The sequence below is a fragment of the Dromaius novaehollandiae genome, chromosome 5 (assembly GCF_036370855.1).
Source record: "Dromaius novaehollandiae isolate bDroNov1 chromosome 5, bDroNov1.hap1, whole genome shotgun sequence".
NCBI lineage: Eukaryota > Metazoa > Chordata > Aves > Casuariiformes > Dromaiidae > Dromaius > Dromaius novaehollandiae.
In genome coordinates, this window is record NC_088102.1 from 64,733,698 (window position 1) to 64,751,024 (window position 17,327).

Sequence of the window (17,327 nt, forward strand, 5' to 3'; positions counted from 1 at the left end):
TGGATGGCTTGTTCCTAGAAAATAATGGATACAGCTCACTCAGGTAGCCAGCTAAGGAAATAAATGGGCCATGCAACTTGTTCTGACAGTGAACAAGCTCAGGTTCAGTTGGAGAATGCGGGGACTGATTTCTAGAGCAAGGCATATCAAAATAAAGCAATTATACTGAAAATGGCATATGCCAAAATGTTCAGGTGTTGAGACTGTGCATTGCTTAAAGACTGTAAGTGTCAGACTGGCTTCTTGGGAGAAGGGAGATTTCTTGTGAAAGACAACCAGGAATCTTACAGAGAAGTTTCATATAATACTATTTTGGAGCAAAACGGAAGTTGATGTATAACTTGTAGCAGTGTAATACTGGTTTAGTCCACTGCCTAAGGCAGTGACTAAGTTCTTTCTAAGTTTGTAAGTATTATTCAAGTGTAAATCCATGTAGAACATGTAACTATTTAGTAAAGCAGTAAATTAGCACTGACAGTTTTCTGTGAAATGTTGTTACGTAGGAGAAGACTTCAAAATAATCTAAGAGAGAGAAATCACTAATTCCATGAAATTGTCTAATTATATGAAGAGAAGAAACCACTCTCACATGAAAAGGAGATTTTCCATCTACTTCATTATTTCTTATCTTTTATCTAACTTTCTTAACACTTCTGAGATTTATTTATTTGTGATTATGTAAAGTGAGTTTCTCTTACTATTTCATAAGCTTCTATAAGCTTCTGTGTAGTTTAGTAAGGTTTAAATATTACAAAACTGTACAAATCATAAGCTTGCAGGAGCATCTTAGCATGTTTCTACTGGATCATTGATTTGTAGTACTGTAGTACTGAGTACTGTAGAAGATTTTTGATGTTTTTTAGTTAACTAGTCTTCCTGTGTTTCAGCCAGACATTTAAATTAAAACCTTTAATACTTAGACATCTTATATGCCAAGTTTTGAAAGACTTATAGCTCTGTATTGAAATGAATGTTGCCAATGTCTATATGAATAGTTTTTGATTAGTGATGTTTATGTTTCCAGATTGACGTCACCTGGTTTTACTCAAACTGCTTGGCAGATACATGTGGTTGTAACCAAGGGGGTGACTGTGAGTGTTTCTGTACAAGTGTATCGGTGTATGCGCATCAGTGCTGCCAGCATGGAGTGACTGTAGACTGGAGGTCCCCTAGAGTGTGTCGTAAGTTTATTTAACCAGCATTATCAGTGGCTGCCGCAGTATATTAGACCCAGACTAAAAAAGTCAAGCCTGTTGAGTTGCCTGAGCCCAGGAATTTAAACACTAAGCCACAGTAGCAGAACTACTCGAGGGACTGCTGTGGGAAAGGAAGATCAGTAGTTGCCTTTCACTGCTCTCTGTGTTCGTTTTGGGCCAGCTGGATTATAAGTTCCTTTTTATATTTGTGGATGATATACTTCCGTCATTTTTTCGTGTCCCATGATGTGAATGGAAAAGTCATGGAAAATCTGTGTTATGATGTGGCATGCAGGGCTTCTCCTGAAGCACTGGTACAAAGTTTACATTTTATGTTACTTCAGTCTTTAGAACTTCATTTCTTAACAGGGTCTAGGAAGCATATCTGGCTAACAGCTACCCCTAGAGCAAGAGTGAAGGATTAAAGTGTTGTGAAGAAAAGCAAATAGGATTTTAAGCAGCACTTCGTCATTAGTTAATATCCCCATTCAGCAATGCTGAGGGGTTATAAACAAATCTGAGGCCTTGTTTTATGGTAGCTAGTGTGAATGCCTGACAAGAGATGGTGATTTCCCCCCAAAAAAAACGTGATGGAAGAGGAAAGACCGTAAGAATATTTTAAAGCAAACAAGCATTGTTCTAACTTTGCAATGGCACAGAGAGACTATGTAAAGTGCTCAAAGTCACCCAGGAAATTTGTAGCAGAGCAACAGGGTTACTATTTCTTTTTTTGATAGAAATTGTATGCCTGTGTTTTAGTGTCATCATGGAAAGACAGTAAAGCTTAGTCTTAACCACTAGAGGTCACAAAAAGACAACCTTACATATATGATCTTAGTACTTGCTGCTAAAAAATAGTATTTTATTTAAATTAGTGTAATTTAAATTAATATTTTATTTAAAGTAATGAAATAAATATTTGGCAAGTGAATAAATGTGTGTAGCATCTAACCTGGCCAACTGCCGCAGTAAGGGGTAATGGAAAACCTGTTTATCTGTAGTTTTCAGTGCTTCAGAACGCCTACAACTATTTTTTTTTGTCTTTTTTAGCTTATGACTGTGAATATTTCAACAAAGGTAAGTGTGAAAGGAGCTGATAAAACATCAACAGAATCTTTGTGTTCTGTATGTAACTCTTAATGCTTTGTATAAAAATATGTTGATGAAAAGAGTTGCAAATGATATCTAATTTAAATAACCAAGATTCAATATTAGTGGTTTATTTTGCTTCTCCGAAGGCTTTTAGTTTCTCGACCTTTTTAGTGTTGATCATGGGCCTTTCTCACTAATATATATTTAACTCAGCTGCTTTGCTTTTATGGGTCATGAATAAATCATTAAGTGATTAAGAGAATATTCAACCCAATAGTACTAGTGGCTCTGCTTGCTTAAGGCATATTGCACTCCAGTGTTGATACGTGATGGTTCTGTTAAATCAGTCATGTTCTCCTGTGCAGCCCCTGGAGGGAGCCAGTCAGTAAGATATATTTCAACTTCTTGTGATTAGGGAATGACTATTCATTTAAGTATGCCCACTTTGCTTTAAATTCCTAAGTGACGATCATTGCAGCTGCATAAGAATGGATTTCAGAGAGGGGTGCTACACTGGTCCAAGATGTTTGATTAAACTGAAGTTGTCAATCTGCACTGGGCTCTGTATTGCTGTGGTAACATTGCAATCAATATTCAGACTATTTTGAAGTTATATTGAGAGTTTCCGCATAGTTAGATGTAGCATAAATATTACTATGTAAACCAGCCTGTTTTAAATAATGATCAGGTCTTCTGCTGTTTTATAACTGTTTTTTGTCAAACTTATGTAGAAGCCAGTCTATGTAGATAGATGGTCTGTGATATTTTGGTCTTGTTTTAGGCTCTATATAGCAGCAGCTCACCCCGGGAAGAGTCTTGGAGAGGGAATGAATCTAAGTTAGAAGAGGCTTGTGTAGTATGTGTCAGGCCCAAAATATACGACCAAGAAATTTACTGTCTTTGGTGTAAGATTTTTGAAAAGACTTTGACTGGGGTCAAGTTGCATCTATAGAGGAATTTTATCCTAGTCAGTATTAAACATTTAATTTATATAAAGTCCAATTGAATGTAAGAGATTATTGTAGTCTGGCATTTCCTTTTTGGATTGGTTTCTTTTGCAAATGAAATACAGTCTGACACTAGGTGATCTTACTGCACTTACAACAGATTGAAGTGCAGTGCCTCTAACACCTCTGGTGGTAATGAAGTGAAGTTAGATGTTAAGAAGTACACTTTTAAAGTGCAGTATTAGTTTTATTTGTTACTGAATTCTCATTGGCAGAAATTAGTCTGCACAGTAGAGGGTTTTGCATGTGACTACTGTGTAATAAGCATAGTCGTAATATACTTCCCACTTCTTACCTTCCCACTGTTTGCCTGTCCAGCTCATCGGTAGTCAGCATAGGATGTTTCAGAGCTGCTAGTGGGGCAAAAAGTCATTGCAATGTGGAAGATTTTCTTCTCTACCTTGAATATAGAAGCATTGCCAAAAATTAGTTAGGTTTGGAGACAGCTAAGAAACTGTCTTGGACCAGGAAGAGGCTTTCTCAGTGTAACTTTATCGTGAATCCAGAGCAAAGTAGTTCCAGTCCTACATAACCTAGAAGCAGAAGCCTTTTGTCATTGGTAGGGAGAAATTCTCAGCTGGTAGCTGTGGTTTCTGAAGTTTTAGAAGGGCCTGAGATTTAAGACTTTAACATACAATATCATTTCCAGAACAAAAGATTTTAAAGTCATTTTTAGATGGTTTTCAGCTCCCCCTGTCCTTTTACCACTGAAGGTAACCAAGTATCATGGTGCATGCTTAGCCTGAAGCTGGCCATGGGCTTGTGTCCTACTTGGGCTGCTCATTCATGCCATTAGAATCCCAAACTCTTGTTGAAGTGCAGCCCCCTTACAATTTCCAGACTGTCAATGGCCCTTAAGATTAGGGAGAGTCAGAAAACTAGGGAAAGCTGCAAATGGTTGCAAATTGCAGCTCAAATTTTTAACCTCTTTGAACCAAGTTCAAGAGTCTATAGTATTAGCTGCAGCTATCAGCTGAGAAGTTCTGGATGATTTGTAGCCTAGAGGTCTGCTTGCCATGTTCTGGTGTGTGCGTAAAATGGAAGTGAGGAGAGTTCCTCAGGTGTAGTCTAGTATGTCTGGTTTTAACAGAGAAAGTTAAAAAAGTCATTCCAAATAGTGTTTAAAAAATAATCTACTTAGACTGCTCATGGAATTTTTTGCCATTTGATGACAGCAAACTCTTATTCCATGCAAAATTCCTCACACTTTGGGCATTAATCAAATTGGTTTTAAATAATAGTAAAAAGTGTATATTCAGTTCAAGCATACAAATAAACAATTTAGAGCAATCCCAGGATAGTCTTTGTAACTCTGTTTACTTATAGATCAAATTGCTTGGGTATCTGTCCAAGGGAAATATTGAGGACTCAGCTAACTTCATGAAGTGACTATGAAACCCAAGTGCATCAGAAGCAAGGAGGAAAAGGAGAAGCTAGTCATGAATCTTGTGAATTGAAACTAGATATTTTGCAGTTTTCAGAACAGGTGTTTTCTAAAGAGTTTGGCTTCATTCTGGTTGTCATTACAGTTTAGTGCATGGCACCTAGAACACTTTTCAGATGTGTTTTTTTCATTATGTGCTGTATCATAATATTTAGAGCTCGATCATTTGTGGAACTTGACATAAAAGGTAATTTTGACTTTTTTCTCAACAGCTCTGGGAAAGGGCCCGTACAAACTGGTCAGCTATTTGGATGGAGAATTTGCAATGGCAGTGAACCTGGTGAATGGTTTTGTTTTCCCAGTGAGAGCAGAAGATACTGTTCCTGGACATGCAGTGAGCTTTATGCTGACTTCAGGACTTTATAAACCCAGAGCACATGGTAAAGTTACTGTAACCTAGAAACTTAAGTAAGACAAAGCAAATTCTGCCTTTGAACACAAGCCTACATCTGAGGGCAGACGTGGGCCAAAAAATCTTTTTCTGTATTTATCAGCTGGTTCTGCACCTTAATGTTGTCTGTCCATTTGGTTGGTTTTAATTAGATGATTGTAGCTTTATAAAAGGATGGATACTTTTAGTTGAAAAGCATCCTTCCCCCCCAGAAAACCTCCAAAACCCCAGAAAGGAGCATTGTAGCCCTGTGCTCCAGATATGTATTGTCCCCTTCACCTTTCATGTGGCAGAGCTAGAACATGGAGAAGAATGGGAGAGGAATGATACCAGAAAAGTGCTCTCTGGACCATGCTGTTTGCCACCATCGCTTATTCTCTGCTGACTTGTAGAGATAGCCACTGGCTCTAATCTGAGCTGCATAAGGGCATGTGCTGCGGATGTCTCCTTCAAGTCCTAACCTAGGTTTCTGTTGAAGGAGCATGTTGCTTATTCAGCAGATGAAAGAAGTCTTGCACGCCTTCAAATAGGTAGAGAAGGCTTACAGTAATACATTCAGCACATTGGTACATTGATTAAATGCAGTAGTTATCTGCATACCCAGTTTTACAGCCTGCCCATAGAGCACTTGAGTTTCAATACAATTTTACTGCCCATAGTGTCTCCTGATCAGGTCTTTGGCAGCCTGAAGGCTGTCCTTGTGTAGTTGGAAAAAGTGATATGAGCTGGGTCGAAAATGGCAAGGATTTGATTGGTAATACTATTGTGTGTAGAACTGATACAAGAACACGTAACAGAATATCCAGAGCCAGATTTCTTTTATTAGTCATAGTTTTGAGACACTTGTACGTTGCATTCACGTTTGGTCTGGAAAGGGAAGGTTAGTCTTCCTGTTCTATTCCCCCACAAAATATCTCTCTCAGAATTTGACCTACCAAGCAGGATTTCTGCCATATAGTCCAATTTAAGAGGATGACATTTCCTCATCTGGCCATAGAGGAGGTTGTAAAATCAATGCAATATTTATCATATCCATGTCTTCTTTCATATATCTGTGTACCTGTTTTTTTTAATATGTTAACCCAGGTATTACAAATTTGGTTTTATTTTACCTCAGAAAAATTAATGCATTTCATCAGTTTCAGACAAGTCGTGGAATATGGGAAGTTTGGGGCATTAATGTACTAGTTGGATACATGGCAAGTATTATAAATTGTACTGACTGTCCAACATTACTTAACCAAATAGTTACTCGCTGCAAACAGCTAAAAAAAAGAGATAGTCACAAGTGCAGCTATGTTTTTTGAATAAGTAGAAGTTTTTATGCTGAGAAAACAAGTGGCTCCTCCAGAAGTGTTAAAAAAGAGCATGCTGCAATATCTGTTTAATAGAGATTTTGTTCTGTATGCTTTTTTTTTTTTTTAAAGAAATGCTCTCCAGGCCTGGGTGCACAGTTGATTTTACAGTAGTTTGATGGCTATTTTAAACAGAACAGCAGAGTTTACAACAAACTAGAAAGAAGTAATTCTGTGAGCAACAGATGCCTGTAACAGGCTCAAATTCTGCCAAGCTGCAATTGATCCTACAAGGGCTTGCTTGAAATCAACAGTACTGTTTTAAGGGTAACATATCATGTGGGTACGTTTGCCAGAAAAGAGACTTTGCTGTTAACATTCTTTGGGGAAGGGCTATAGAGCTGACTGCTTAGAAATGAAGACATAAAACTGTAAGCTGAATGCAAGATACATTTTTGTAATTTATTTTTAAAGAAAGGATGAGTTCTTGAGCTGTAAATTCCTGATGTGGTAAAACTAGTTACGTGAAGATTAATTAAATTGCATAATGAAGGCTGTAAACTGAAGTTCTGCTTGCCTACTGGGCTAGATTCCTATATCCAAGATGCCCATCTTGGTCTGGGCAAATGTCTTAATACGCTGACAACCCAGTTGAAATCAGGATGGCATTTAGAAAATTAAATATTCAGCTTATCAATGAAACCTTCAGAATCTAGCATTCTGAAATCCGTATATAATGTATTTCCTTACAAGACTCGGGCTGTTTTTGTCAATAATGCCAATGCCCGTTTTCATTGCTCATGCTACTGGTATCCGGCAGTGTTACATCAGGGTGAGTCTAGCTCATCATGGGTATTTCGGAAAGTAAATGAGTTCTGTGTATTTTTTCAGATTCCAACTTGGTTTCATTTGAAACAGCAGAGAGACCAAATTATTTTCTACAGCTGGCCTCCAATAATTCTCTTGTTCTTTCTAAATGGGAAAAAAGCGAAGAGTTTCACAACAAATCTACATTTGCCATTCACAAGAATACATGGCTTTCAGGATACAGTTCCTTTGAGTCATTTGCAAAACCAGGATACTTCATCCATGTTTCGGCCTCTTCAGTTGAGCTTTTGAAGTACCATCATACAGAGGAGTTCAGACTGTCAACACTTTTTAAACTTGTAGGTAGGTAATTAAACTCATATTTTATAAACAGCGGTTTGCTCTCAGTGGAAGCATGATTTAAATGGTACTGATTTTTTCAGAGTTGATGAGATTACTTACCTCTCCTCAAAAATAGTTGGGAGCAGTGTGTAATCTGTGACAGTCAGGCTCAAAATCTTTCCCTGAACTATGTAGTGAGGACTAGATTCTATTTTCATGTCACAAAGCCATTAAATACCAGGAGGCATGACTGCTGTATTTGCCAACTGGTTTTGGAAATGGGTAGCCTGCTGCATGGTTTATGGAGAACATTTGCCTTGTAGGCTGTGAGGAAATTCTTAAGGAGTAGGACATTGATGGTGATGAATAATGGATTCATGAAGGGAACAGAAAAGAACTGAATACATCTTTTAAGAGAGTCTGAAGAAAAAAATTTCTCCTCCTTTTCCTCTGATTACCTGAAGGAGTTTTCTGTACGGTGGATTCTCACTGCAAGCTTGATTATTCCATTTCTGAGAGGTCATGCCATCCAATGCGATGGGCATTGCTTGTAGATTATGCCTTTCAAACCTCGTGTTTCCCCTGAAAAAGACCTTGACCCATATCTGCATACCCACTCACTGAGATGTCACAGAGGCTCTGCCTTCTGGGATATCATCCCGTAGTGTTTCAGGTGCCATGTAAGTGGAGATGCAGATCTCTTCTTGAGGATCTCTGTGTCCATTTCTCTGATGACTCTTGGACAGCTAAGGACTGTTGCATATACAGTGCAGACTGCCATGAAACGGTTCCTAAATACCGGAGAGATTCCTGTTTCCATAACAATAGTTATATTCCACGAAGGCGTAAGAGAGAGAAATACAGGAGATACGAACCCTTCTGAGGAGCTGGATCTAGAAGTTGCTTCTAGAACAACTGGTGACAAACAACACCCATTAAAAAAATTCCATTAATTAATCATGCTTTTTCTCTTTTGGATTAGTAAGGAAAATAAACAACAAGAATAACTGTTTTCACATATTCATAAATACTTGGAAGTTATGTGCTAAAATGGAGATGGCCTGCAGATGAAGAGAGAGACACAAGAAGTTATTTTGGCCTGTAAAATAAAACAAAGCAGATTATTCATGAGGCTATCATTTATTCTAGTGTCTGTTTGCATTGATGCATCAGTTACATCAAACATGTTTATACAATGTTATTTGTGAACCTCAGTGACACTTACTACTTGCTGAATCCACTGGCCTTTGTGTGGTGTATAAAATTCCAAAATCGCTACAAAATGTTTATTATTTGTATGTATTAAGGCTTTTTATTGTGCCATAATTTTAAATGCATTCATAATGCATTTATTGGGGTAGCAGAAGTGTTTTAATAGGTATTCCAGGTAATACTTTTTTTTTTTTAATCAGTGCTTCATACACTGAAAGGAAAAGTCTGCATTACAAGCAAAGAAAGAAAATGAAATATTGTAACAAATGAAGCATCACCTGGCCATCTTTTATAGTCACTGTTATGAATCGCTAGCACAGACAAGTCTGAAACAGGCACTGACTTCTGACAGAAGAGGCCAACTGTGCCTCATGGAGCTTCTTGTTATCAAAACATTGAATTAAAGTGTTAATGGTGGCATTGTGAATCTGCCGATGTTTTGCGGTGCATTATGATGACAGCCTAATGCAGCTGTTGACTGGCACGCTCCAACTTCAGAAAAAATGACAGATTTTGTCATTGCCAAATGCCTGTTGCCTCTTGACAAATGCTTGTAATCACAGAGCTGTTGAGATTTTGAACGGCAGAATTATAGAGCTAATGCTATTACCAGGATGTTCGTACAGCATTTCAAGCAAAGCCCTTTTTTTTGACATAAAAATATCTCTCTAGTCTTTTACCTTTGAAGGAGGAATGAAGAAGGTTAAAACATGTTCTAATTCTCAGCGGTCATCCATTAACACAGAGTGGTATGTCTTTTTAGCGTGAAGTCTTTGCCTTCCAGTCATTATACCAAAAAATCCTATCTATGCCAATGGAAAACTAAAACAATTTACCTCAGCAAGTGGGATCAGATCAAATGATCAAGAGGCATTTCATTAATCACCACATCCGAGGGCTTGGGTTTCAGAGTTTTATAAGCAGAGAAGCATAGGGCTTGAATCTTTCTCCAGTGTACTTTCACAGGGCCCGGCCTGCTGATATAGGGTAATTACATGGTCTAAAAATACAGCAGCATTTGTTTAAGTTAATGGAAAAGTTACACCAGCTCCAGAGTGCACAGGCAAAAGCAGATTGAGTTTCCTGCTGACTATCGTAAATGCTTTGCATATTAGATCAGAAACTCTTGAACCGGGAACAGCTATTCCTGCGGAATCAGAGGATAAATATCGGGAGCAGAATAATAGGCCCAGTAAATCCCCTTGGCCAGAAAGTTCCTCATGAGACTTCTTCATGCTCTGTGACGCACGTTCAAAAGGAAGAATTTTAAATGACCTGATCGCCACAGCAATAGATACATGTTTGTTTAAAGTCAGATGACGAGTCACTTTTTCCACTTTCATAGCAAGAAATACGGTCATATTGAAATATGTTCGCTATAAATTACACAGATATCATGGGCTAATACTGCGAAGTATTTTGCATGAATAGTCACTTCATTTTTAAAGTGAGTTGTTTTTTTTTATGCTCAGATTTGTCTGCTGTCCTGTTCCCACAAATGTTTGCTACAAACATTTGATAATAGAATTTGAGTACAGTATCTAGGGTATACATGCTCACAAGAAAATACATTTTGTGCAGGAATTTTCCCAGCGTTGGATGGGTATACATGCAGTCGAAAAAGTGTACTGAGTCACAAACAAGCACAGAGATTAAATGTCATGTAAGAGTGATTAATTCATATTTGAAATTGTTGGGAAATTAGTGAAAGTAGACAACTGATGATCTTTACAAGGATTTAGTTGCAGTTTTCTTTACTTTTATTTTTAATAATGTGCTCCAGCTAGCTACTTTTTACCTTTCATAGAATCATCATAGTGTGCCTTACCTTTTTAACATCATCATGTGTTAATTTTATATATATTATAAAAAAAGGTAAGCGACTTGCCCTAAATCCTATATAAATTTTGTGGCAAAGTTCTTAGTAATATTAGTTATGTGTTTAACAACTAATTTGTTGTAAATATAAGGCCTGTCTCAGTGAGAATTTTCTGCTAAAATTAAAAATTTTAATTTTTTCATGTGCAGAAAATATGCACAGTGCACAGAGATAATTTATCAATCTTTACATCTGATATAGGGCCTTTCTGGTTGATTTTAATGCTGGAATCTTAATTATCTGAAACACATTCAGAAATAGAAATGGTATAAAAGTGAAAATGAAATTCATTTTTTATGAAAACTTTTTTTAACAGAGGCATCTTTCATGTTTAGTGAGATTTATTGATGTTGTAATTGACCAGCTTAACTTAATTTACTCTTATTTGTTTCCCTCAGTAGAATTCATGTTCTAAAATGTCATATTTTACTTATAATGGATTGCACTTGAGTTTGATTTGAGCTCTTATGCTCACCAGTCCAAGTGATCATGACATGGGGCCTGCTCCTAGATAATGCTGAGCAGCTGCTGGATACCTGCAAATCCTGGGTATGTCACTACACACATCTGCTCAGCAGCTCTTGCAATCAGACTGAGGTTACTGTAGCATTACAATATCTTTTCAACTTATACCACAAACACAGATTTTTACCTCCTATGTTTGTGTGAATAAACAGGAGATTAGTTATGCTAACAAGAGTATATTCATCTAACATAATCTGGGGAACCTAAAGCAAAAGTATTTGAGAAGTAGATGAATATATTTTGCTTTCAGCAATGTTTTGGCTAGGCACAAAGTTTATTTTTTCAGTGATACTTGCTCTCATTTCTCATTGCAGAAACTTAAAGTCATGAGCAGAGGTTGTTGGTAGTTTGTGTGTATAAGTGGGTAGATAGGATTTCATGTTTCTAAACTTATAACTGAGGAGATAGGCAATCTAAGTTACTAAGCAGTGTTTTGCTGCTGTTATAAATAGAGCTAATTCTAAAGTGAATTTTCATCCTTCTAAAATTTTCAAAATTTCTAGAAAAAATAACAAAAGTGCCAGATCATAATGAAAAGCCAAATACTCCATTTTTTCATGATTTTTGAGTCAACTAAAAATGTTTAATTTGAATTTTGCTTTTTTAAACAAGTGAAGCTTTTTTCTTTTACGTGGCTAATTGAGATAATCTGATATTTTAAATATAACTGTTTGGTAGAATCAATACAGTTCACATTTTAGGATTATTTTTAAAGTAAACGGAGATTTTTTTGAGTATGGCATGTAAAAAATGATTCAAAATATGTAGATTCTGGCAGTGACAAATTTTGTCCTTGTAAGGTAAAGAAAGGGCAGGAGAGGAGTTGTGAACAGTAGAAACTGTCAACACAAATAAAAAAGCAGCTAAGCTAGTAAGAAATGTTGTCATGGCTCAACAAAACACTGCGGTTTCTCAGTGATAAAAAATAAAACTCTTCATTTAACAGTAGTAACTGCTCTTATTACCACAGAATTAATTTTGAAAGACATGAAGAATGAAAGTCGTAAATTGTAGGGAACAAAATGCTCCTCTGACATCCAAGCAAGTGACAAAACTAAGTATGGGGCTGGGCAGTATCTTTCCAATATATTGTCTTTGGCAAACTCTGCCTGCATTTGTAGAGAAACTTTCTCCAGTACCGTAACGTGCTGTGTGCTCGGCTCCTGCTAGGTAAAAGAAATTTGGGTTCAATTAGCATGCAGACAGGAACAACTGCCATCCAGGGCATAATTTACCATTTTGTTAAGGATTTGTTATGTCACCGAGGAGAAGACAAATGCTGATAGATTTCACCAGGAGATGCATGGTTATTTTCAAATGCCATGACAAATCCTTTTGAGGAACACATGCTCGATGGAAGGAGCTTGACTCATTGTCTGTAAACTGTGCATCATTCCTTTGTTGTGAGGGAACTGGACTGTTGCAGTGCATACAGTAAGCTCGTGTTACTGTTTGCTGCAAGGGGAATTTAAGTATTAAAAAAATGGGAAGCATGTAATGGAGATGGCTAATTAGTATCCTGGGTAACATAAAGCGTTCGTGCCATGACACTGGTGAAATCCAGTTTCTGCACTCTGGTCTTCTCTGTCATGGGAGTAGCAGTACAGCAGTAACAATAAAGCTGAGATCTGTCTGGCATCAAAGTTAGTCTGAAACCAATACAGAGAGTGAAAGGAATATTTCCATCAGTTTAAGGAGAGGGAGACTTAAATTACTTTAAAGAACTTTATTACCACTTTTTCCTGGTACCCTGGTGGTTGTAGGTAGTACGGTCATAGTTTGTATACAGAAGTAGTAATGTAAAAAGTAAAACTGTCTGTTGTGTAAGGCATTGAGCTAGGTATAAAGATGCTTTATTATTCTCTTGGCTTAGTCTTGAATTCAGTGTAGTTCAGGACAAGTCTCTGTGCCTCTGTTTTTCCTCCCCTCTATTTTCTGTCTAGTCTCTAGCCCAAACCTTTTAACAGAAACTGCATCTTGGTGCGTTTCATTTTACAGTGGCTTGCACACTTGACCAGCTAGGTCCTTGATCTGCTTAGGCTTTCTACAAGTGATGCTATCAATACTGAAAACTTACCGTATCTTGAGCAATTGAACCAAGAGTCACCTAATGTCGGAGAAGCAGTTTCCCGCAGTTCATAACAATGCACAGGTTTGACTTCATCAGGTGGATTTACTGAGACATACTAGAAACTTTTGAGATACTGGAAAACAATTCATAGAATATATTCAGCACTCACAGTGGTGATTTGGTCTGTTGTTTTATGTAATTTGCGCTCTAAGAAAACCTAATATAGCCTAGCCTGGCCTACTCAATTCTCTTAAGTTCCTTGTCCAGAAAATTAAGCGCCCACTGGCTGTACAGTTCTTTTTGGAAACTCTTTTCATAGCAAAGTTCATAAATTCACCTATTCTCCATCCCTTTTTCTGGAGAAGTAGAGAACAAAATTTGCAGACAAGCATGACTTTGTTAGTTCCTGACTGAAAGTGTTGTTTATCAACCACACAACAAATGCTATGCCTTTGTGTACAAATTACCCCTATTTCCTACCAAAAAAAGGCACGTAACACTTGGAAACCCTGTGAACTTAATCTGTAGGAATGCTTGAGGGAAACGTGGCAATTATTTCATAGAGATCTAAGTTTATTTGAAGAGTGGGAGAAAGTATATTAACACCAGCACAGTGTTAATCCAAGATTCCTGTTCTGCTGAATTGAGAAAGTAACATTCTTCATCAGGTTATTGTCTCTCTCATGCAAGACTTCGTTGTGTTTGAAACTTCTTTTCTGATTAATAGAGAGGATTGTGGCAAGAGTTGACGTTACGTATCTGTCTCAGTATTTAATCTAGGGTAGTCTGATGAATGACATTGCCTAGATTCCACAAGGATATACTGTTATTGCTGGTCATTACTACAGTTACTGGTTGCCTGTGTCGATAGGCCTCTGATGCGTTCTGTCTTGTATATCCTCTTCATTTGTCCCTAAACCTTATGACTCTGACCTGACAATGACTACAAAACCCCAGGCATCCTATCAACAAAATGTACGGAAATAATGCCCTTCCTCTGTTAGATTTAAGCAACTGACATCGGTTTCACTAGAAGGGGTCACAGATATATTCAGTGAAGTGTACATAGTTATTTGTGAAAATGTAACTTCATAAATACCTTTGCTACTCTGCTAAAAGTTGTGTTTCCAAAAGCAATGACAAAAGCAAGTTACGTGCTTGGATAGAGGATGCTGTTGAAGGAGAACACTAGATGGCAACATACACACCCTTTAAGAAGAGCGTGAGTGTATTTGATTTATACCTCTGATTTAAGAGAATTATTTTTATTAAGACAGAGGACATTGGTAGTTAATAATGATAGAGGGGTAAATCCCCATAAGTGCAGATGTCCCTAAATTGCAGGAAGAACAATTTCTTAGGATTTGGGGGGAAGAATGTTAGTTTCTTCATTTCTCACTCAAGCAAAGATTGACAAGACTTAGAAGCACAAAGACTTCAAAAGACCCCAAACTGAAGCTTTTTCTATGTAGTGAGCATTCTCCTTCCACTCATTAATAAAAGCACTCTAAATGCAGCTGCTCTTCCTAAGCTCTGAACAATGTAACTCCAAGATCAGTTTTACCAGTCCAGAGGGACCAGTGTGTTGAAATGGTGGTGTTTCATGGACTTAGATGTAACCAAAATGCTGCTACCCTGTTCTTACTGCTACGGGATGGGGGCTCAGCTGGGCTGTCATAGTTTAGGTCCTGAAATCCAGATACGTTGCCTGTAACCTGTAAGTCAGACAGGTGTTGGAAGAGCTGTTAAGCTGGTCTAGCATGGTGTGGGAAACCGTTCTGCATGCAGAGGGGCCAGGGTTGTCATAGAAAGGAAAGCATGATGCTGTATTTGAACATGTAAGCATGTGCTGCCTAAAATGTCACCCATATAATTGCCACAAATTTGTTTCTTGGAGCTTTACACTCAGTCCGTGGCTGAGCCCCTTTATTTTTCTTTTTTACATTCATTCTGTAAAGTTAGAGCTTAATAAGCATTGGAAGTATTGCTGATGCATGCCATTTTTCCTTATTTCCATTTCTTTCCCCTCCTTTGGAGTTTAACTCTTCCTTTATCTGGATTTGTACTTTGGATTTCAATTATGTGAATTTGAATCCTTTCAATAAACACTTTCCTGCATAGATACTATTAAGGCAATTTGGCTCTTTAAGTTACCGTCATGTCTGTTTCACTATTGGTACTATTTTGTACAGTCAAGTATAGATTACAAGTTTAGTTTTCCAAGACTACATGTCTCTGATTACTTCTCAGTTGCTCTCATCATTAAAGGAATGGTTATAATTTCAGATTCAAAGCTATTTGGCAGTTGAATTAGTATCTTCTTTTGAAATGGCTTATATTGCTTCTGTAAAGATCAGTTATTGAGATAAATTATTTCTGATTTCTTTTTGAAATGGTGTTTCTGTTTTGGCCTTTAAAATACAATTGTATCATGCAAATTATGTACACTTTGTGCTGTGTCAGCTAATTTTACACACCAGGTAAACAACCGTTCTGATAGTTATGTTGGAAAGAATATCAGTCTCGTTAATACAGCATATGCAAGTGGTGCTCTTTTTTTTTGATTCTCATAGCAATAATTGTACTGAATCAACATCATGTTGGTTTCACATTTTGTATGAATAACCAAAAATATAGTTTACTTGTTGATACAATTTTTAAAACCTAAAAAACAACAGCTCTCACTTACCTGGCCTTGATTTCAAATGATTGTAATATGCACTAAACAAGGATAATTCAATGTCACATATTATACTGCATAGAGGAGAACAGGCTGCAAATCCAGTACTATTTACTGTACTGTGCACAAACATAAGTTGTTCCTCTCTGTTTTAAAGACCTTAAAATGGGAAATATTTTTGGAACTGTTATTTATACAGAATATAGCTGGAAGCAGTAAGGGATTTAGAGTTGCAGTGAACTTTAAGTATGCCTCTTACTGATATGTATGTGTGTGTGTTTTTGTAAGTACGTGAGAATAACTGATCTTGGCTGTTTTTCAGATGTCAAATTTAAACTTCTGTCCCATTCTGCATGTGAGTGGCGTTATGATGCCTGTACAAGCCCTTGTTTCAAAACATGCAGAGACCCTTTGGGAAAGAACTGTCAGGCAGTACCAAAGTAAGTATCTGTATTTTTATGGAAAAGCATGGAATTGGGATAATGCCTTTATACATCATAATAAGCATTTGTGGAACCAGATATAGGCTCAGTAGAGCAGGTCTATGCTTTTATATAAGGAAATAAGTGAAGGAGAAAAGAAATGGAATAAACACTGCTGTGGCAGCTACATGAAATTGGTATTTCTACGTGGCAGTTGCTGTCAGGGTCTGGAATTACTAGTATATTTGTAACTTTCAAGCTGGAGGATATTACAGAATATTAGCAAAGAGAAGGGATGATCAGTTTGTGTCAAATAGTTTTGTCCATACTTCTTTGTTATGGCATTGCAACAACCACATCTGTCCTTGCCTTTTTGTTTTCTGTACCTGCTGTGCTTTTTGGCAGGACTGGAAGTTGCGGTAAGTCTGGTTGAAGTGGCATTTAGAGTACTTCTGGTGTGTAAAAAGTGTTTGACATTTCCTAAATAATAGCATTTACAATCAAACCTGCCAATGTTCTTTTTAAAAACTGAGTATAGTGGAGTCTATGCTTTAGTTTAGATCTGTGTGAGAATGGAAACCACAGCAATGACATTTTGAAGGAGTACCCTGAGGTGATGAGATTTAGAACAAGGCTCTCTATTCATAAATACTTTACAAATGACTAGTGTTTTCCTAAAATTAAATGCTTCATCCAGAGGATACTGTTCAACTAGTTAATACTAATTGTTTTCCTTTTAGAGTAGAAGGATGCATCCCTGCCTGTCCTCTGAATATGGTGCTGGATGAAGTCACTCAAAGATGCGTTTATTTTGAAGACTGTATGTTTGAAAAATTGTATATAATATGTATAATATTTAGCTTATTAATTTCCTAGGTGATGTTTTAGTCAAATTTTCCAAATATGGGTGCTTAATATTACGTAACTATGGCCTTTGTTATGCCAATATTGAGTTGTCACTGAA

The 17,327-nt window shown here is 37.1% G+C and overlaps 1 protein-coding gene across 1 annotated transcript in view; it reads left to right on the forward strand.

Moving 5' to 3' along the window:
* Positions 1-17,327, forward strand: part of OTOG (otogelin) — a 107,018-nt gene that overhangs the window by 56,123 nt on the left and 33,568 nt on the right. Inside the window, exons 29-34 of the mRNA XM_026104560.2 lie at positions 1,025-1,181; positions 2,247-2,273; positions 4,952-5,119; positions 7,317-7,595; positions 16,264-16,381; positions 17,104-17,183. Coding sequence (XP_025960345.2) covers positions 1,025-1,181; positions 2,247-2,273; positions 4,952-5,119; positions 7,317-7,595; positions 16,264-16,381; positions 17,104-17,183 — 829 coding nt within the window. The remainder of the gene's footprint in view (positions 1-1,024; positions 1,182-2,246; positions 2,274-4,951; positions 5,120-7,316; positions 7,596-16,263; positions 16,382-17,103; positions 17,184-17,327) is intronic.